This window comes from Corvus cornix, chromosome 4, assembly GCF_000738735.6.
Source record: "Corvus cornix cornix isolate S_Up_H32 chromosome 4, ASM73873v5, whole genome shotgun sequence".
Classification (NCBI taxonomy): domain Eukaryota; kingdom Metazoa; phylum Chordata; class Aves; order Passeriformes; family Corvidae; genus Corvus; species Corvus cornix.
Genome location: NC_046334.1, coordinates 44745549 through 44767220, shown reverse-complemented (window position 1 = coordinate 44767220; position 21672 = coordinate 44745549). Strand labels below are relative to the sequence as shown.

At 36.3% G+C, this 21672-nt stretch overlaps 1 protein-coding gene across 4 annotated transcripts in view; it reads right to left on the bottom strand.

The window, feature by feature from the left end:
- DLC1 (DLC1 Rho GTPase activating protein) overlaps positions 1-21672 on the bottom strand; it is a 220992-nt gene that overhangs the window by 115522 nt on the left and 83798 nt on the right. For 3 of the 4 annotated variants that reach the window (XM_010401619.4, XM_019287155.3, XM_010401623.4), the window contains one exon: positions 15067-15100. In XM_010401619.4, the coding sequence (XP_010399921.3) occupies positions 15067-15100 (34 nt within the window). Of the gene's footprint in view, positions 1-15066; positions 15101-15242; positions 15307-21672 lie in introns of those variants that run through there. The other variant, XM_019287156.2, reaches the window with a different exon arrangement.

Here is a 21672-nt window from a genome sequence, read left to right as displayed (position 1 = left end):
TTATCATAGATTGAATCATTGCTTTCTGGTGATTGCAGCAGTGAATATGAAAATGCTCTGAAAAATGAACTGGAAAGACTCCCAACATGACCTACAGTAAGATCCTAAGCTATTCAAGATGACTGGACTTAAGCCAGAAGTATATATCATAAGAGTAAGGAAAATGATTCAAGAAAATGAATGCTCTTTTTGTTATTTTTGTTTCTGTGTAAGCTAGCTAAAAAGAATATTATTAAAAAATTACCTGACATGTCGTTCTTATAATGAAGACATGAGTTCACAATCAGAGGTCTGGCAAGCTAGTTGGGGTCAGCTCTGGAACCGAAGGCCTGAAACAACCCAGACCTTCCTTGGGAAAACCCATCAGGAGATGTTTAGGGTAAGGCAGTGAAGACAGAATGGCTTGGAGAGGAGCATAGAGCTGAAGGGCCAGTGGGCTGGAGTCCAGCTCAACCCTGGTTGTTGAAAGTGGGAAGGAAGTCCCTATTTTTTATGAAAGTCATTTGGGTATTAAATCTAAAACATCCCAAAATGTCCAGAAAAATTAGAAGGGTGCATAGGAAATGTAACCAAGTTTCAATAAAAATGAATCAGTGACCTACAAGGTTTAGCACATTCCTTCATGAATTAATACTGCTCTCAACATGAAGCGCTGCAGCCTAAGCTACAGAGAAGTGTGTATCCTTTCAGGGTTAGATGTGAAGGGATTTACTGATTTTGGACTGCAAGTTAGGCACAGTGTTTCTCTCAATAGGTCCAGACCAGGCAAAGTAGGAAAGAAAAAATATTGTATTGCACTTTCAAAACCAGTTGAAGATAATCAGATATTACAGGAAAGATGATAGTTTATTCTTAATGGTATACATATTTTCTAACATCACTGAAGAGCAGAAATATGCCTCTTTGATTTTCTTACCATAATTTATTTGGATGCTCTTCAGGAATAAACCTTGATTTAACTTTTGGCAGCTTTTAAATTTCATTTTGGTGGTAAGAGCTCTTCTGAAATTATTTTATCCCTCAATTACAGATATATAGGGTCAGCTGACATATGTTCTCTAGGTTAACATAGGGATATTTTTAATGTCTGGGAATATGAATTAGCTTTTTCTTGATCGAGTAAACTTGCTCCAAAAGTTTTACTATTTATAGCATAAACCGGAGAACACAGCATACCTTTCTTGTTTCTTTAAGGACTGTTCTATGAATGGGTGAGTGTCTAATTGCTGCAGGCTCAGGAAAGTAATATGCTTTTGAGTTCACTTGTCAGTCACTTGACTGAATCAGTGAAATCTGCTGCTTCTTATCAGTGAGATCTGCTGTTCAAAGGTCCATTAGGAATAAAAGCAAATTCCATCTTGACTCCTGCTGTGTGGGGACATTGGTAAGGCAATGCTTACTCAGTGTTCATAGGGTTGGGATGTTAAAAGGGGGCTGGTTTTCTACCAAATTAATGTGGAGCCTTGTCCCTGAGCTCCTTTATTCTCTGTCACACACATGTAAGGCTTTCTCAGGTTTCATCAATTTGTTGTTAGGTTGCTGATAGAGTGAACATTCATGCAGATAACAATTTGCATGCAGGCTATAATTGTGGGTACAGCAACTTCCACTTACCCCTACTAATAACTCACCATGGTCTGGGAGTGATAGATGAGTAGGAAGTGCTAAGCATGGCTCAGCATGGTTCTGCCCATTCCACAGGTTTGTCTCAGAGGAGGGGGAGTGTTGGAGCAGCAATCTCTCATATTAAAAGCTGCTCTACAGGGGCCATAAACTGAGACAGTTGCAAATGCCTGCCAGTGCACTGTCAATCCCACCTTTCTCTACAGTTATGCCAGGGATTATCTTGCCCTGACATTCAGGGAAGCAGCTGAAAGCCAGTTGTGCCCCACTTTCCAGGCACTTGTAACAGAGCAGAAGTATAGGTAATTTTCTGGCTCACTGTTGTTTCTTTTTTTTCCCCTCCTGAACTAGAACTGTTGCATGATAGGTAAACAATTAAAAGGCAAAAGTGCAGTCATCAGATCTACTTGTCTGTAAATGAAAAAAATAATTTCCAAAATCCCCTTTGCAGTAAAAGTTCAAATATAAAAACCTTGAAGACAGTTTGTCTGAAGGAGGGAATGTGGAGAGACGAGGTAGGTGAAAGCAGAGGTTCAAATTCTCATTCAAGAATCTCACTGAGGTGTCTTTTCCATGAAGGGCAATACAAGAGGTATTGCCCTTCCCAAGCGTTATCTGGGAAGCAACAGGATAAAGATCTTTCCACCGAGAGGATGATTTGCTCATAAATTCCTATTTGAATCCTCTAAGCAAGGACTAAGCCTGGAGAAGTCTGTGGTAGACAAAGGATATCAGAATGAATTAATCAGTTTGACCTTTTTGATCAAGACCACTCAATGACCGTAAGTGTGAATCTCCTACCACTGCTGCTTTCAAACACTTCCTGGCACTTCTTGTCTTCCAAGCCTCATGGGTTTTTCTAGAAAACTACCAGATGACATGGACCAAAACTAGAGCAGGAAGCAATATAACTAAAGAACTGGGATAACTCTATGCCAGTACTCAAGTCCTTGTCTTGTTTAATTTACTTTTTCAGATGCTGCTGTGTGACTGTGTTCTTGAAACAGGTGCCCTTTAAACCTTGGCAACTGACCGCTGGATGTGTGCACTCTGAATTTCTTTTTATTTAGCCCATACTTTCTTCTGACAATACATATGAAACAAACCATTGTGACTCCGCCCACAGCTCCTTCAAGAGAGAATAATCCCAGTTTTGGAAGCACTTTGGTTGTGCCACTTTGTTTCTGTCATCATTATATTTCTAAATTTATCTCCTGGATTTCTAAATAGAGAGGCAAAGAGCACTTGTAAGCAGTTGTGCAGCACTATATAGGAAACAACCAGAAGGGAATATAGGAGCCAATTATTTTCTGGTTGTCTGCACTGTGGGCCAATAATTAATTCAGATTGTAAGCAGTGCTGCTTGTGAATTGTTCATGGCAAATGGGGGATTTTGGTGCTGGAATGAGTTTAAACTTGCTTCTATTTGCTAAAAACAGCTAGAAGTCTACCATAAAAACACATTTACTTCTCTGTTATCTTTGACAATTACAATTCTTGATTTCACTTCAACCTACTAAAGTAATTGTCCATACTGCAGCATGCTACAAAGACACACTGTCCTTTTTTTTTTTTAAGTTGCTTTATTTTTGAGGACTTACTTTGCTTTGCTTAAGGAAAACAGGTAAGGAAGCGTAAATAACGTATATCAGGAAATGAAATGATCACTGTATCTTTAGGTGTATTAGAATGCACTTAAGAAAATAAGGGAGAGATTTAAGTTAGAGTCATGGGAACTGGTGAACAAAGCACCAAAAAGCATGAAACCCCAACACAGATGCAGCAAAGATTTTCCAGATGTGGAATTTTTTTCTATGGATCAGTACAGTTAGCTTAACCGATTTAAGCTAAAATGATTATTTTGACAAAAAAAAAGCGTGGCTCATTTCTTATCTCTTAGTCTTTTAATATAAATAAATGCAATTTACTTTGCTGAAGATTTTTATCTAGATTTGCTTTATGAAAAGACGTCTGTTTCTTATTCCTCTTAGTTTGTCTAATGTGGCATACATTGCCTCTCCGGAAATGCCTTTGAAACATACTGCAAAAGTTAATAGATGTAGCAACTTCTTAGATTGGAAACTTTTTTGGTTAGTTTTCCAATGTCTATTTCCTCATTAAAGACAAAATTATGCCAAGTTTTGATTACAACTGTAAAATATATATCTATTTTTACAGTTTTTTATATGTTCTTTGGTTATGTTTGTGTTTTTATATTCTTATGTCATACACTCATATTTTTTCTCTTTGTTATTTATTAAGCTGAAGAATTGCATTGACTTGCTTTATTCTGATCATTGATTGGTTTTCTGCAAATTTTAAGATCCCTCTAACTTTAGATAGAATGTTCCCTAACATGCAGATGTCTTTTGCAGTTGCTGTATAAGTTACACAGGATTCTTAATTTAATGATGAGTAGTTGGTACTGTTTCCTGGGGGAAAACAAAAGAAACACCCATGCAATAAAAGTATATTCAGTGTACACATTAGGACTGAATATTCAGTATATTTTTACTACAAAATACTGTTTTTGACCCATTAAAATTGAACTCAATATTTAGACGATGCATTGCATTACTGATTTGGAATTCTAGGCAAGTTTTGACTTGGTATATAAAGGGTTACGATTTGTGTAAGTCCTACAAAAGGCATTGGTAAGAACTGTTTCAAATTTTACCGATGAAATTGTTATACTAATCAATTTCTCTGTTACTAGTTTGTCTAGACTTCTAAAGCTATGTACAACTTTAGCATCAGCAATCTACTGAGGTGAGGAGCTCCATAGCTCAGTTCTAGATTGCCTCCCCTGTTTGCTTTGAATCTGCCACCTCTATTTGATGTCCTCTCATTCTTTTACAAGAGGAGACAAGCAATTGCACATAAAAATCAAATGTTTATCAACAAAGAGTGATCAAACATGGAAAGCTATTGTCCTGTGGGACAAAAAAAAGATGAGGTGCAAAAACTTTGGCTGTTGAAAGAAATGGCAGGTATTCAATCTGTGACTGAAAAAGCCAGTACCACTTACAAGCTAGGAGAAGAAAATCCTGCTCTAACTAGTTTGCCAGAGACAGTGTCTTCTCCATCATCCATTGTTATTGTCTGATCCTGCAACAGCTCATTGAATGGCTGCTAAAAGACATTTTTCCTAGAAATTCCAGGCTGGATCCATGGTTCAAAATACAGGGCTAGACTTAATTCCCAAGGGCAATCTGTATAAAAATCTGAGATCTTCTTCTAAAAGGAGGAAAGAAATTTTAGGACAACTATATAGTTTTCATTTTCCAGTCACAAATTCACTGACAATCATGAATTTATACCTGATAAAATTGATTAATTTGATACACATGCTAAAGTTTTGTATATCAGTTACCAATGTGCAGCAGAGCCTTGCACACAAAAAATGTTATTCCACTCACAGACTTAGTGTGAGCTATTCCACGAAACCAAAGCCTTGGCATTCTCTGAGCATTCTGGAGTTTCATCCCTGTTTCGAGAGACTCCCATGGTAACTACATAAGAAAAAATCTTTCTAGTGTATGGATGGGTTGTTCTGTAAACAGTATTCTGTGTCAATCAACTGATAGATAAATTCTTGACAAAAGTCTCAGTCTTTCTTTTTCTTCCTTGCAATGTGAAAACACATTCTGGGATGACATTGTAAATTAGACACCTGCCTAGAGGATGTTGTGGTTTATTTAATTCTTTTCCTTGCCTTTTAACAGATCTTTCAAATGCTCTTCTCTAATTTCAAGCCTGTATTTTGACATGTATTAAAATCCATGGTTCTTCTTTGCCTTTCAATTCTGCTCATAGGCAGTTACTGAGACATGATATACCTGGCTAACCCTCTGGAATTGGTTACCAAATATTTCCTCTTCTTTTAGGCCAAAGTACAGCAGCAGGTGCAATTCAATCCAGAATAGATTTGGATTTAAATTAATGAGCTACCAATTGAATTAAGAGAATATTCACAGAGGAAATTTCAGAGAAATCATTTTAGACTGGGATTTAGCAAATTTCTATTTCCAAGCTGTGTCCAAATTCATGTTACTAGAATTATTACCTGCAGGAATAACTCCTTGCAGATTTATGGTTTAGAGATCATTTGGCAGTTTTGTCCATCAATAAACTTTTTTTTCAGTAATTTCTTTATTTGTAATACTCATATTACAAATAAATGCAACTAAGAAATCATTTCAAGTAGTTATCCAATTCTTTCCTAAAATGTTATGAAGGAGAAATTCAATAATAGTCAAAATTAACACAGAGGTAGATTGACAGAGGCATGTGACTGACTTTGCATATAAGAATTGCAAACTGGTGCATTTTAAAGACCATTTGCATCTACCACATTATAGAGAATCAGCATTTGATTTGATTGCCATTTCCTGATATGTGCAAAAGCAATTTAATTTTACAAGAGTATTTGCAGAGAAGATTTGAGAAAATGGTTAAACTTGATGACTGGATACCACAAGCTATTTAAAATCTTCAGGATAATGAAAAACACTTTTTGTCAGTGTAGTTGGTATCTTTCAGATTATAGACAATAAAAGCTCTAGTTGTTCAGGCTGAACACACTATTTATTTGTGGCAGAAGCCACAATTCTCTCAAACATCACTTGCTATAGCAGGAGACATTCAGAGCACAGGTCAAAATTTCCCACTAGGAATAAAAAAACCATTCTGAGCAACCTGTGACACTGCAGTTACATCTAGCCCTATCACTGTCCTGCCAAGGATGGTTCCGTATCAGGAGGACATTTTGCCTCCAGGTGTGCCTAATCCAAAGTGGGCTTTTGGGTGTCTCTCACCTGAGTTTTCAGCATGGCCTTAGAAAAATGTAAACAATCATGTCTTCTCATCAAACATAAAAGACCTCTCTCTTTTCCCTAAGAATTTTTGAATAGCAACTTTTTACTCTAGTAAAGTGAGCATGCGAGTACCTCAAGTGCATAAGCAACAAAAAACATGTTCCAGTGATTTGGGACTGAAATAATTTTCCAAAACCACAGAAGGGTTTCTGTTTTAACAGATGAAAAAAGAGAAGTTATCTTCACACTTTTTTAAGTACTCTAAGCTCTTCATATTAAATTTGGTTTAAAATTGTTCAGGCTCTTCTTGGTTCATCTTCAACAACTCTGAAACCACTTAGTAGTTCAAGTCCTATTTTCAAATATGAACACAGGACCATAATGTAGTACAGATGTTTCGAATGTTGTCTAGGAACCCAAAGAAGTAAAGAAGGGTGTCTTAATTTTTTCAGAAAAAAATCATCATGATTTTGTGCCATGTGCAGACTTTACCGCCCAGAAGTAAACTTGGCTGGGCTTTGGTGCACAATTAGCAGGTGTCACAGAGAGCTTGTTTTTCATCTTCAGGTACCTAAATAACTATCAAAATGTAGTCAAAAGCTAATTTTAAAATTTGGCTGCAGGCACCTCAGCTTTGCAGATGCTACCTCTATTCTGGACACTGAAAAAGAAAGACCACCACCTAATTTCCAAATCATCACTGCTTTGGAAACCACAACCTGATGACTGCATGTCAGTATCAATTAGGACCAAGTGAGCTAATTTCTATTTCATTTGAATCAGCACATGTCTTTGCCATGAACTCAACCTGAACGAAATTAGCCTAGAAATAACTTGATTAATTGGTTATCACCATTCTCTGTTACTCTTATTATAGCCAAAAAAGGAGAGGAAGAACAACTTGATCATGTTTTCTTTGATTTAAAAGCAATTTTTCTCAGGGACTACCTCTTTTAGAATGTTTCTGATGTCCAGTTCAAAAGGGGACCACCGTGTGGCCTGGGTAATATGAATGCTACCGAGTCACTGTGTAACTGATACTTAACTTTATGCTGAGAAGCCACTTGATTAAAATTAATTATGTGACACTAGCCAGAATATACTGAGTACCAGTTTACAGTCTGTTTGGTGGTCTAAAATCTGAACATATTATAATTACTTTTAATGTAATACAAAATTGAATTGTCTGAAAGTAAAAAATTCTTGTGTCTCCTGCTGTATTTTCTGTTTTGACAACAAAGAGCACAATTTTCACAATGTTTTTGTTCATAAGTTGGGATTTTACAGTCTCTAAGGGTGGATAAATAAATGATAATAAACTGGCTGGAGAGCAACTCTATGGAAAAGGCCCTGGGGTGCTGGCAGACAGTGAGCTGCGCATGAGCCAGCAGCGTGCCCTGGCAGGAAACTGAGCTGGCAGCAGCCTGGGATGTATCAATAAAAGCAAGGCCTGTAGATAGAGGGAAGGGATTATCCCTTTCTGTGCAGTGCTTGTGAGACCACATCTGCAACAGTGAGTCCAGTTTCAGGATCCTCCCAACACACAAAAGACATTGATAAAAGGGAAAAAGTGCAGGGGATGGCCACCAAGCGGGTCAGGGTCTGGATCACTTGGCCTGTGAGCTGAGGCTGCAGGACTTGTTCAGCCTGCAAAGATGGCTTTTGGGGTCCTACCAGCAGCTCCCCAGGACTTCACAGTAGGGAAACAAGCTGATGGAGCTGGGCTCTTTATATTGTGCATGTGAGGATGAAAAGAGAAGAGACAAGAGGCATAAGCTGAAACCAGGAAGGACCAAGCTGGACATCCGGAAAAGTGTCTCCTCCATGGAGACAGTACTGCAGCAGAACACTTAACTACAGAGATTGCACAGGCTCTGTTCTTGGAAGTTTTCGAGACTGGACTGGAAAAAGACTTGAGCAACCTTGTCTGAACTCAGGGCTGGCCTGCTTGAACAGAAGGTTGGAGAAAGAATCTCCAAAGGTCTCCTTGAAGAGAGTTATTCTTTGTTTAACTCTACGTCACTAATAGGTCATGAAGTCTGTTATATGTTCTTACATTTATCAATCTGTGATGAAATATTATTAATGTCAAATATCTTTAAAATAATTCAATGTTAATGCTTGGGGTTTTGTATAATCACTTAATTTCTATGATAAAAACAACTTGCCTTAAATAGGAAAGTACAGGCCTTAAAAAGACTTTGGATTGAAAGACTTAGCATGATAGCTGGCAGCAGCAATCACTCAGCTGGTATTATATAAAGTTTTATTCCTATCAGGGAAATAGCTTGATTTGAATAAGGTAATTTTATTACTTAAGAAAAGACATTAAACCATCAGAAAATCAAAACTTGATTGCTCATCACAGGAATATAAGGCACTTAGGCACAGCTTGTCTCCTCTAAAATGAAAAATTACATTTGAACGTTTGTCAAAGAAATATTTAAAGTTGTTTCCAAAATTAACAAAATCATCAAAGAGTCTAGAAAGATATTATAGTTAAAAAAACCCTAATGTGTATGATAAAGTATATGTATGTATAATACAATGTAAAAATAATGGCCTATCCTTGTTTAGCCTGAAATAATTCAGTTAAGCTTCTTTATCTAAGCTTTTAAAGATGCAAATAAATGAGATTATATTAAAGATATGAAGAAAATTAAATGCCTTTGAAGTAACAATGGCATATTTTGATTCAAGAAGCTCTTCTAAAAAATGTAAAAGCAGGTCCATACTGATGACCCATACTTTCTCCACAAATCAGGTGGAGAAAGCAAGCAGAAGCTGCTTAAGGAATTTGATGCAAAACAGGTTCTGCTAGTTCCCAGATATGGCAGATGTACTTAATCATTATTATTTTTTTAATGGAAGTTGTTTTAGCCTTCCACAAAACACCTGTTTTTCTGTCCAGGCTGGTACCTGAACTTTTGTGTCCTTCTCCAAGGGTACACAGCCTTCTTACCACTGGCTTTCCTCAGAGAACATTCACACTACCTGACCCTACCCTTCACTCTTTAAGACTAACAAAAGTAATATACTAGAGGTGACCATGAAGAGTTTTAGGCATCATCCTGCTTCTAGTGCATTTAGCATGGTTTAAAGGGGATTTTCATAGGAAAGCTGCTGCTGTAGGGCCTACTGTTTCCTCCAAAACTCAAAGAAAGTGGCAACAGCACCTTTGGCTTCACACAGTGCTATGTGGATTTTAAAGTTTATATGTTTATGTCCATGTGCATACAGTGAATATGATGTGACTTTTAAAAATGAAGTAATTTATTCAGAAGAACAACTACACAAGTGTGAGGTTAATAAGCCACTAAAAATCAAATACCAAAAATCCTGACATCAGCTATTTTACTGCATTTAGAAAAAAAATAAAGAAAACTAAACAACTAAAAATGATTATGAATCTTATAATGAAAGGTCAGCTTTTGGTATCTATTGGCATCATCATATTTTCTAGTAATGAAATAAATAGCAGCAGAATAAAAATATATCTATTAGCATCTATTAGTGTTTGGCAGCCATCCATGCATTTTCTGGCAGAGCTTCTATAACTGTTTTCCAGTATGACAGATTGAAGTGTGAGTGCCCACCTGACATTGTTATTTAGAAAGCAAACACCAAATTTTATAACTGTTGCAATACTGACAATAAAAGAAGGATTACCTAACTAGAAACTGGTACTTCATACTAAGGTCTCACAAAAACTCTAGTAAGACTATTCTAATAAAACCAGATAAAACACTTGCTAAATGGAACAATTAGTAATTCATTTTGCCTGGTTTATTCTACAATACTGGCAAGAGTAAGTAAGTAAGGCAGCCAAAAAGCTAGTAACTGTGCCAATTACCTTGTATTTCTCTCCAGGTTATGCAGAAACTGATATCCTGTAGCCAGTCAAACTGAATTTTTTAATGTTTGCTATGGGTTCAAAGCAACTTATATATGGATGAGCCCTTAATGACTTTATGAAAACAGCATCTAGTGAACACTGCTCACAGAAAGAATTGATTTCTCTGGATCTAGAATATGTTTGTAAAATCTAGTGAAGATTTTATTGTTTTTCCCTTTTGATTAGAGCTGCAGTTAAATTAGATTAAATAAAAAGACCTCCACCTAATGTGCCAAGCAGCTGGTTTTTTATGTGCCTTGTTACGTGATAGTGAACCTGTCGCTACTGGATTTTCCAGGTCCTCCTGCTGTGAGTTCTCACAGACAGCCCGACCCACCTTGTCATCACTCCATCACCTCCTGTTCTGCTGCTCATCTCACCATGGGAGCTGAGCACCAAGTGTCCTCTGCTGCCTGACACGGACAATTAGAGTCTGTGAGAGGAAAAACCCTGCCATTAAGGTCCCTTTAATCCTCCGTGTATTTGCCTTCCTTCTGAATCAAAAGACAACCAGGAAAATTAACACCAAAGAACAATACTTTATTAAATAGTGTCTTTACCAGAAATCTGGGTTAGATGCAGGACAAAAAAAAAAAAAAGGCTTGTTCACTGCTAGGCCCATACTGTAATACTAACACTGGGGAGATTTCAAACACTGTATGCTGGCCAGAGATCCACTGAGGCTGCTATTTTTTACTGTGCTTCATGTTTTATCCTCTTGTTGGCTTGCTGATCAACAAAACACAGATGTGAAATGGGCTATCAAATCTCTTCTCCTACATATCAAGGTCTGACACTTTTATTTGTGCTGAAGTAGATCTCTCTAACCTACTAGTTAGAGAGAATACTGAGATTTACCCAAAGAGGTTGTGCACTTTCTCCACAATATATTTTTAAAGCACAAGGGAATATTTTGGTAGAATCATGAAAACTCAAAAAGCATGTTCAATTGCTCTCACTTTAAATAACTTTTTTTACTTTTAGAGCAGCAGCTATTCTAAATGTATACTCAACAAAAAATTACCACAGGGCAGTTGTTTTATGCACAGGAAAAAAATTATTTATTATAATGCTGAGCATTATGCACCAATGGTGTTAATATTTATTTAAAATTTGTTTAGGGCTAGACTAAACCTTCTGTCCTGTTTATTGACAGCACATAGTTTCATCACCTCAAGAGAAGCCAGCTGTTCTTGTCTGTGACCAGATGTGGATATTTACTCTACCTTTCCCACTGGCTCTGTTGTAGCAATGTTTCTAAGTCACAGAGTTCACTATTCCGTACAAATATTTGAGGATAAATTGGGAAAGCATGAAGCAGGTACACAAAGAGACTTAGGCAATAATTCTAATACTGGCTTAAAGTCATTTCACGTTTGTTTTGAGAATACTGCTCCAGAAACGGAGTTAGCCTTGCATTAGGAAGCTCACAGTGGATTCATTGTACGGAATATTGGCATCTGTGTCAGGAGCCATCTTGAATCTACAGTTAGTGGAGAGTTAACCAGTACCATTCATGAAGTCTCATATGTGATTCATATTAGTAAAACAGATGCTGATATACAGCCACGTGAACCAAAGGTTCAGATGCTGATTATTTAATATAAATGGAGTCAACACTGCAAACCCTGACACAGACACCTCCATTATTGACAGGTATGATAAGTTCTCCATCCTTCAAATTTCTTCATAGTTTTTGGGCAGAATTTGAGAATATAAATCACTACAGTCAGCAAGGTGAGTAAAGGTATGCAAATACATAATTTACTCAAAAGAAAAACAGATGAATCTGAAAATACAGTGTTTTGAATCTGGTTTCTGGCTTGCATTCTTAAGGTAGGTGCCAACATTACTAGCCCTGAGTCATCTCTTGGCTTGAGCCATCATTTTCTCTGACTGTGAATACTGCTTGATCATAACTTCTGCCTCAAAATGTTGTTTTGAAAGAGTTATTTTTTTCAACATTGCCAGAAATATCAACAATATTGAGACTTCTTAAAAATGCATTACTCAGAAATAGCTGATGCCACAGTATATCATTTACAATGCCCTAATTCACACAAGTGGAAGCAATTGTGCGCATGTCTAGGCATGACCAATGTTCTGCTCAATATACTGACCATTTATAGATTTTTGCCAAAGGCACTTTGCAATTGCATGTTTTACTGCGCTTTCCACTATTAAAAAAATAAATTTGTTATGCAACTCTTGAGTTATTAATTGACAAAAGCAGCAATGTTTTCAGATGTTTGGCTTTGCTCCAAATCTAAAAATGGTATGAGTGTTTATTTTATTTTCAATAAGTATTCATTTTACGGAGTTTGCATTTGATGTCAAAATTTACTGCATGTTGGAAAATATATAAAATCGAAAAAAATATTTAATTTCAAGGATTAAAAAATGCTATAAACACAATCAGTAATGTGTGAACTTCTAAGCTGCTTAGGCAGCTTAGTCCATTTAAGGATCTAAATGTTTGGTTGCCTATAGGAAAAGCATTTGAAAATATCAAAGTATCTGGAGTCTACAGAATAGAAGGTCTTGTAAAAACAGTTTTTTTATTTTATATATAAAATTTCTAAACCAGAAACAGTGGAATAAAAGCCTTTCTACTTTATTTTATTTCTTACTCCAGTCCCTGAGGTAACCAAATAGTAGTAAGTAGAAAAGAGGGGCATACCAGAGAATATTAGTTCAAATTCTCAAAATGAGAAAAGTTGTTTCACTAGAAATTTTGAGTTCATTTCAATCCGATTGTAATACAATGCTATTCAATCTCTTTGCCTATGATGTTATTAGCTTTGCAGTAATAAAATAAACAACGACTTCTTTTTGTTCTGTAATATTTTGTGACATATTTTAGTTCGCTTGTGAGTATAAAGTAGAAAGCTTTAGATCGTTGGTATTTCCAAATAAATATCAACACTAGTATTTCTTTTGTTCTCTTACAGCAGACATGCAAATATGTGATATTATTTTTTGAAGGCTTTCACACCTTACATATATCTTTGTCATTCATGACTATAGGTAATGTCATTCTGGTGAAGTGACAGCAGCAATGATCAAACATCAGCAAGTTACATTGCAAAGCATGGGATCTGAACGTCTGATTCAAGGTCCAATTGCATTTAACTAGAATAACACTTACTGCCCCTGGAACCAAGTGACTAGGCCTGACTTTAATAATCATCTCCCTCATGAATGCTTAATATTGCAAAATAACCCATCATAGCCTCAGGAACTCCTGAGCTGTAGAGTTAAAGAAATGCCCAAACTGATTAAAAGGCAACCACATATTCATTCTCAGTCTAGCTTGTGCTCATGTGCATGGAAATGTCAGTAAACTGATTTCCTGCAGAATGAAGTTCCACTTAATATTTGTAATATTAAATGTAATACTGTCCACAGAAAAACATAGCACAAAAGTCTGACCAGAAAGAAGGAAAAGAGAGAGAAACTCATATACATATGTACAGGTTATAAAGTGTGTGTCAAAAATACATTTATTTTATATGATTACCAACATTGACATTATAGGTAATTTTCACACCAAAGAAGTAAGCATAGATCTTTTAGTTTTATTTGAAATTAGCTTCAAATGGTAAGGCCAGTTATAATCAGTTTGCATATTTTGACATAATTTAGAAGATGTGACCAAATATGAACTGCCTCAGAAAAAGAAACACCGAATAATGCTGCCTGCGAAATCTATAAAGAAAAATCTTATTAAATAAGGGTCACAGTTTGGGAATTATTTCTGAACTTTAATAGCTAAAGTAGCAACATCCTGAGCAGACAGCTCCATAGCTTTTACGGTACTGACTCTTACTGTAGATTTTCTATCAAACAGTTTTTTTAACCTATTCCTCTCCTTTAATAAGCAAAAGAAAAGAAACAGTCTGAACCAGGTTAATACAAGAAAACATCACCAACAAAAATCAGACATAAATCTGAGTGCCAGGTGGAACTTGGGTATTTTGAGGTATTTTTCAAGCTATATTCAAAGTACAGTAGCAAACTATCAATTAGAATTGAAGACAAGCAACTGACAGAGATTCTTGAGAGCTATAGTGCTGAGTGGAGTGTTCTCTAGTGTTTTTCACAAGAATACATCCATTTGACAGTGTCTAGCAGGCCATCAGTAATAGATTTCACATCCCAACACCAAAGCACATTCAGTGTTCAGACGGCACGTATAACAGAAAACATCAGAAAAACAATTTTTCAATATTCTAGAAGTATTTAGCCAAAACAAATGTTACTATCTCCAGTGGCATACTCCAGGTAACTGAAATTTCTTGCCATATTTAACGACAGACAGTAAAGGTTACACCAAGTCAAAAGGCAAATTCCACTGACTTGAGAAAGCCCATTTGCACCCATGTTTGTTGATTGAGACATCAAATAAATCATAATAGATGTTAACACCAAATAACAAGTTAGTAACTACAGGAATACTGATATGTAAGGAGCAACTGCAATTCAACTTTGTAGGACAGTTTCAAACACCCTTATTTATATGACACGGAAAACTGGATTGCTTTTTAGGAAGAGAAATTACCCTATTCAGGAAACAACAAATAGCCTTTACGCAGACATTGGTCCGATCTGTAATCCTATACATTTGAAAGCCCACAGCTGAAGCCTGTCTTTTATCACTTAGTTAAGTAACAGGGTATTCCAAAAACAAATACAACAAGGAAATGAGAAAACGAGTAAATATTTACTCACCAGCCTTCTCCTTCTCTGAAATAACTGGCATAGCCTGAAAGAAAACAAAGAAGATACCACTATTAAAAAATGTTAGGGAATATTCAGGGAATACCAGTAATATTAGGGAAACACTATGAAATCTTGGGGTAAATTGTGTGAGTGTCTAGAAGGTCTGGAAAAAACTGGCTTCTCACCGTGTCAAGCACTCTGGAGAGAAACATACACTTCCCATTTGAGTGTCTTATAATCTATTGTGAAACTAATTACCGTTAGAAAGAACCAGGAAGGAGAGAAGGGAGGAGATGGTGCTAATAAGATACTCCTATGATCACATTTTGAAATAATCATCCTAGAACACATGATCACAAAATTCCTCTGGGAAATTACTTAATAGTTTTGAGGGAGGAAGACAAAATCTGTGTGGCTGAAGATTAGACTGAAATGCCAAATCTTTATTCTGCAGGCTCAAATACATGTTGTTCTATAATAGACCAGTTTCTTACTTTTTATATAAATTTTCAGAGACAAGTAATAGAATTGTTTTCATATTGGCTATAATTGTTTCTGGGCTTGGAAAATTGCATGAGACATCTCTTTTTTTTGCAATAGATGTAGAATTTTTTCATATTATCCTTTTCTTTCAGACTAATATAGAAGAACTTTCTGAGAGTATTTTCCCTAGAAAAAATGCAGTTATAGATTGAATTAACAGTAAAGTGAAATTTATATAGCAAACACATAAAAAGAATTTTAAAATGTGCTCATAGCATAAAGGCAAGAAAGTCTAGATGATAAATCTGATTGTGTATGCAATGTATGCAGAACTGCCACATGAGCTAAGGTATCAATTTTACATCCTTTTCACTTATGTTAGTCTAGTCTTTATTCAGCAGATTTTCCTGCTGCAGATTCAAAGTAAAAGAAAAAGGGGAGAGATGAACAGAAATAACAAAACAACCAACTTCAGACTTGCTATAGAATTTCTCAAAACAGACTTTGAAAATTTAATTTCAGGATTTGATTTGTCCTGCTATATACAGTAATGTTTCATAGCATTTTCTGCATAAAATTTCAACAAAATTTCAACTAGAACATGTCTTAGATGATAGGCATTAATATATGCCTTTGTGATTCTTTCTTTTTCACCTGTACTCTTGCTGGCTAAATGTGTGTTGTTTGATTTTGACATTCAAAAATATTATACAATCAGATCAGACTAATATTATTCAAACCAACAATAGCCTTTTGCTGGAAAAGCATTTTTCTTGCATTATACAAGCATATATTTGTTCAGAAGAAGGACCAGTAATGCAACAAAGTTATTAATTTCCATAGACTGAGGAAAATTAACATGACAAAAACCAATAAAATCACAGAGTGAATCCAGGTCTCAGTTTCAAAGAAAGAAAAATGTATCATATGTTAATTTTTATAAAAAGCTGATATAATTTTGAAAATGAGTATGTACTTTTCTTCTCTTTCCCAGACTTAAGTGGTTACACTGGCTAAGATAATTAAGAAAATAAGAATGAAAACCTCAGATTCTCTATTCACATTAGTCCAAGGAGGAAATTTGTAAAGACAACTTTGTAGAGAGGAGAAGTTGAGAAATAAGCAAACAAACAGGAAAAAAACCCTTAATGGCACAAGAAAGAATGAGGAAACATTAGTGTGAATCAAATGAGAGGGTCAGGACAAAAGAAGGAAAGATGGGGACAGGCTGATATCACACTTTAATGTTGAGTTTGTTAGCTAGAAAAGGTATGATTTTCTTATCAAAAGAACGGATCTTCTTTTGATAAGAAAAGCTTAGAGAACAACTTTCAGATGGCTGATGATGTGGAAACCAAGAATGTCTGCACTGAAATCATAAGCTGTGTCATGGAAAAGAGATAACAGTTTGATGGGGACTGCCTCTGGAAGGTCTAAAATTCAAAGCCAAGATGAACAGCTCAGGGGAAGCAGTTACAAGACTCAATGGGGATACAGTAATGACAAGTGGAGAAGATAATTTTCTGGTGGCTGTATGACAGACTTAAATGGGCTTTTATCATGTTTATAATTGCACTGCGAGTCACTGGATGAACTCTTCCTAAACAGCTGTCATCATCATTCACATTAACATGTAGATTTTTGTTCATATTGGCATATCAGATTTAATTAGATTAATAGATTAATCAGATTAATCAGTTGTTAATAATGCCGTTTGTCACCTCAATTTATTTCCTGGAAATATACAATATTTCTAATCAATGATCATTAAAACATGTTGATTTACAGTGAAATATATATTTTAGTGAATTTGTTAGATGGCAGTCTTAAAGGTTGCTAGCGTTTAGTGGATTTAACCCAGGTAAAAAACTGTAGCGGGAAATACATAAAATCATCAAGCCTCAGGGCAGATGGGGAAGTCACAAAATTTATACTTCTGTTAAGTAAAATGAAGAAGCATTTTAAGTTCCAGAAAACTGAAAGGTAGAGTGAGGTAGAGTGCTTTCAAATATCTGTTTTCTAAACAGAGTGCAGTGCTTCTGAATTAAGATGTAAAATGAGCTAAAAGTTCCATCCACACATTCTATTGCTGCTCAAATGCTGAAAGAAAGAAGCCTAAATGGACATTGCATCTCTTGAAAATTTAAAATAAAGTAAACCATGAGCAAATATTGTTGAACAAGATCTCAGACAGTCCTCCTATTGTTTAGTTTTTTGTTAACACAGCTACACATGCTGCTTACATGCTGCCCAGTGGGAAAACATGATTGTTACTTATGAGAAATTGTCTCATCTTCAGTACAGTCTTGAATTCACTGGAGGCCTTCCAATGAGTTCCATATGTTCCAAATGAATTGCATTCCCAGGAAGTGATTTAACATTTCTGGCAATGAAGCAAATAAACTGGATTTTCCTGCTTGACCAGATGGGTTCACTGTAACTTCACATTATTTCTCACTCTCCTCACAGAACTGAAGAATTGGACTAACAATTTCTGCATGATCAGATCACGTGTTTTAGAAAAAAGCAGATGCCTACCCTTCAAAGATTTCAACAAACATCTCCCAAAGTCACACCTCTCTCTATGTTTCTAATAGTATGTGCTCTTAGCAGCCCCAAGAAAGAAGAGGAAATAAAAAAGGAGAGAAAAAGAGGAAAAAAACCAGACCACTGCTGAAATATATGCAGCTTTTTCTTTTAAATTAGAGGATGAGATTTTTAAATTATGAAAATCTCATTTGAAATGTTATATGAATTTTTTTGTGTACATCCTTAACATATTGCAACTGTGTCATTGAAAATATGTGTGCAAATATGACTGTAAAGTGTATGTAGAACACTATAGAATTATAGACTCATAGAATAGCTTGGGCTAGCAGGGTCATTTAAAGGTCACTTCTCTGCAATGAGCAGGGACATCTTCAACTAGATCAGGTTGCTCAGAGCACAGTCCAACCTGACCTTGAATGTTTCCAGGGATGGGGCATCTACCACCTCTCTGGGCAATGTGCCAGTTGTCAGTGTTTCACCATCTTCACTGTAAAAAAATTCTTCCTCATATCTAATCTAAATTGACCCTCTTTTCACTTTATTACCATTGCCCTGCCAAATAATGTGCCCTCATCTTTCTTACAAGTCCCTTTTAGGTACTTCAGGCCACAATGAGGCTTTCTCTTCTCCATGTGGAACAATCCCAGCCTTTCCTCAACCTTTCCTCACGGGAGAGGTACTCCAGCCCGCTGACCATCCTCATGGCCGTTGTCTGGACTCCAGCCCTTCCATATGCTTCCTCTGCTGGGGACCACAGAGCTGGACACAGTCCTCCAGGTGGGGTCTCACCAGAGCAGAGGGGAAGAATGCCCTTCTTCACCCTGCTGCCCATGCTGCTTTGGATGCAGCCCAAGATTGTCTCATGGCTGGCTCATGTCCAGCTTCTCATCCATGAACTCCCCCAAGTCCTTCTTGGCAGGACTGCTCTGATCTGTCCATTCCCCAGCCTGTGTTCATACCAGGGGTTGCCCCAAGTGCAGGACTTTGCACATGGTCTTTTGAACCTCATGAAGTTCCCATGGACCCAGTCATCAAGCTTGCCCTGGTCCCTCTGGATGGGATCCCATCCCTCAGGTGTATCAACAGCACCACTCAGCTTGGTGTAGTCTGCAACCTTGCTGAGGGTGCACCCAATTCTACAGCCTGTGTTGTTGATGAAGACATTAAACAGCAGTGGTCCCAATACAGACCCCTGGGGGACACTGTTTATCACTGATGTCCACTGGGACATTGACCACTACCCTCTGGATGCAACCATCCAGCAAATTCCTTACCCACCAAACGGTCCAACCATCAAATCCATCTATCTCCAACGTAGAGAGAAGGATTCTGGGGGACACACAAATCAAAGGAGTTACAGAAGTCCAGATAAATGACATCTGTAGCCTTCTCCTTGCCCACTGATGTAGTCATTCTATTGTAGTCAACTAGGTTGGTCAGGTAGAATTTGTCCTTGGTGAAGCTGTGCTGTACATTTTGAACACATATTGGACATTTTTCTTTAAAATTGCTGTTACCTTGACCATATAGATATTATTACCTAGTAATACTGGGTTAAATAGCCACTTCCTGTGAATTTTATTAGATGGTGGTATTCAGTTTGGTGGAAAAGGTGTCTTCCAGCAAGAAAAAGAAATGGTGAAAATTCTGGTAAATCAGAACTTAAAATAAAAATTTTGCACAAATTAAAATTTTGTTTGACCCAAGCAAAATGTTCTTCTGGCTTTAAGAATATAACAGAATAATAAATATGAAAACAAAAGCCCATAATTTCCAAGAGAAACCATTCATTTTTGCCATGAGCAGTTCTTCACTATGAAATAAGGAAAGAGAGAATCCCTCTGCACCCTCCAAATGAGATTCCTTCCATTATAGTGTCAAAATTCACATATTTCATCTCTGACCTTGGATAAAAAATTAGAACCATAGCTTTCCAGATTAGAAGTGGTATAGTCAATAAATATGTGCAGTGTCTTGGTGGTGAAAGCAAGAGGCATCATCTGCAAAGCATCGTGTTTGGGAGCAGTGGTGAGGGTATGCTGAGCTGCAAGACTGCCACTGTAAAAACTTGAGGTACACCCAGTCTGACCTGAACAGAGCTGGGCTCTCCCTTAACTGTAGGAAAAGCTACATTATTTGTATACTGACTCCAAACCTGCAGAGAAAGCCACTATGATTAGAATTAAAGTAGATTTTGTTTTGGTTTCTTGCACTCACATAACATAAACAGCTCTATCATGACTGACACATTTGCAAAGGGCTGCCCTAGGTGGCAAATATTTGTATAAACAGGCAAGTTATTGTGGAGGAACATGTATCATAGTATTTCTGAAGAAATTATCCAGTTACATCTATTTATTGTTGTAGTATCTCATAAAAACATTGGAATGTCTCTATATTTCAGTTTTACAAAAAAGGATACAGCATCTCTATTTAAAAGTTAATAAATCCACTTTTTGAATTTTTTTATTACAGAAGATAAAGTGCATTTGGCATTACATTGGAAGCACATATTTATTACTGCCATCCAACCAACAATGGATATTTTATTAAGTCCTTCCATCTTAAAAGTCTGTCAGCTATTCAGCTTTTTTCAGGTATTTGAATAGAAATGCTGGAAAATTTCCTTGCTAATGATTCAATGCGTCTTGATTTGTAAGCATTTTTCTACAATTTTGCATGAGGAGATAATATCTTTTACTGCCCAGAGTGAAGGAAAACTCCAGGGCAAAGATTAACATATGGGGATTTGACTAGAAAGAGAAAATCCAGCCTTTACAGGTAGCTCACAATTGCTGAGCTTAAGATGTTATAAATCCCCTACCCTATTTTTGGAATCCCTTTTATGTTATTCACCTCTTATTCCTGCAATTAAAGATCATGGTGTAAATTCTCACCTTAGTGGATGCTTCTGTTATGAAAAATAGAGATAGTAAACATTGTGGTTTCCACTGAAATTATTTGCTTCAAGACTGAATTCATTCTATAAAACTAGAAGCTTTGTATTGCAATAGAAGCAGAAAAGAGATCAACCTCCAAAGACTGCAAACACAGAAAATAATGTTATATTTATGTTTTAGAGAGGATAATTGATTTTAAGACCAGAAACAACTATGTAGATTGAGATATATCTCACTTATCTTCCTTCTATTCGACTGATGAAAACAAAAATCTAAAATACTCTAAATATGGATGATGTACTGAGCTTCTAACAAGAATAAAAGGAGGTAATATCAACGCAATGTACAATTACCAAGGAAGGATAATGAACCAAATGACAGAGAACTCTATTCCAGTAAACAAGAAGAAGTTTGTACCTGAAAACTGAGGTAAAAAATGCTCGGTCAGAAAACAAATTTTAAGCATTATTCAGTTTATCATTAAACAGCATGTGCTGTATAATCTGGAGTTCTTAAACAGACTTCTTATTTTATTTTATTTAGAAGGTATGCTCCAATTTTCTTAATTTGGATAAGTAGTAATTAAAAATTAACTGGGCTGTTTTACAAAAGAAAAAAATTCACAATCATTCAGATGGTTTGGAATTGGGAAATACTGCAGTCCATAAGCAGAATTTCCTCA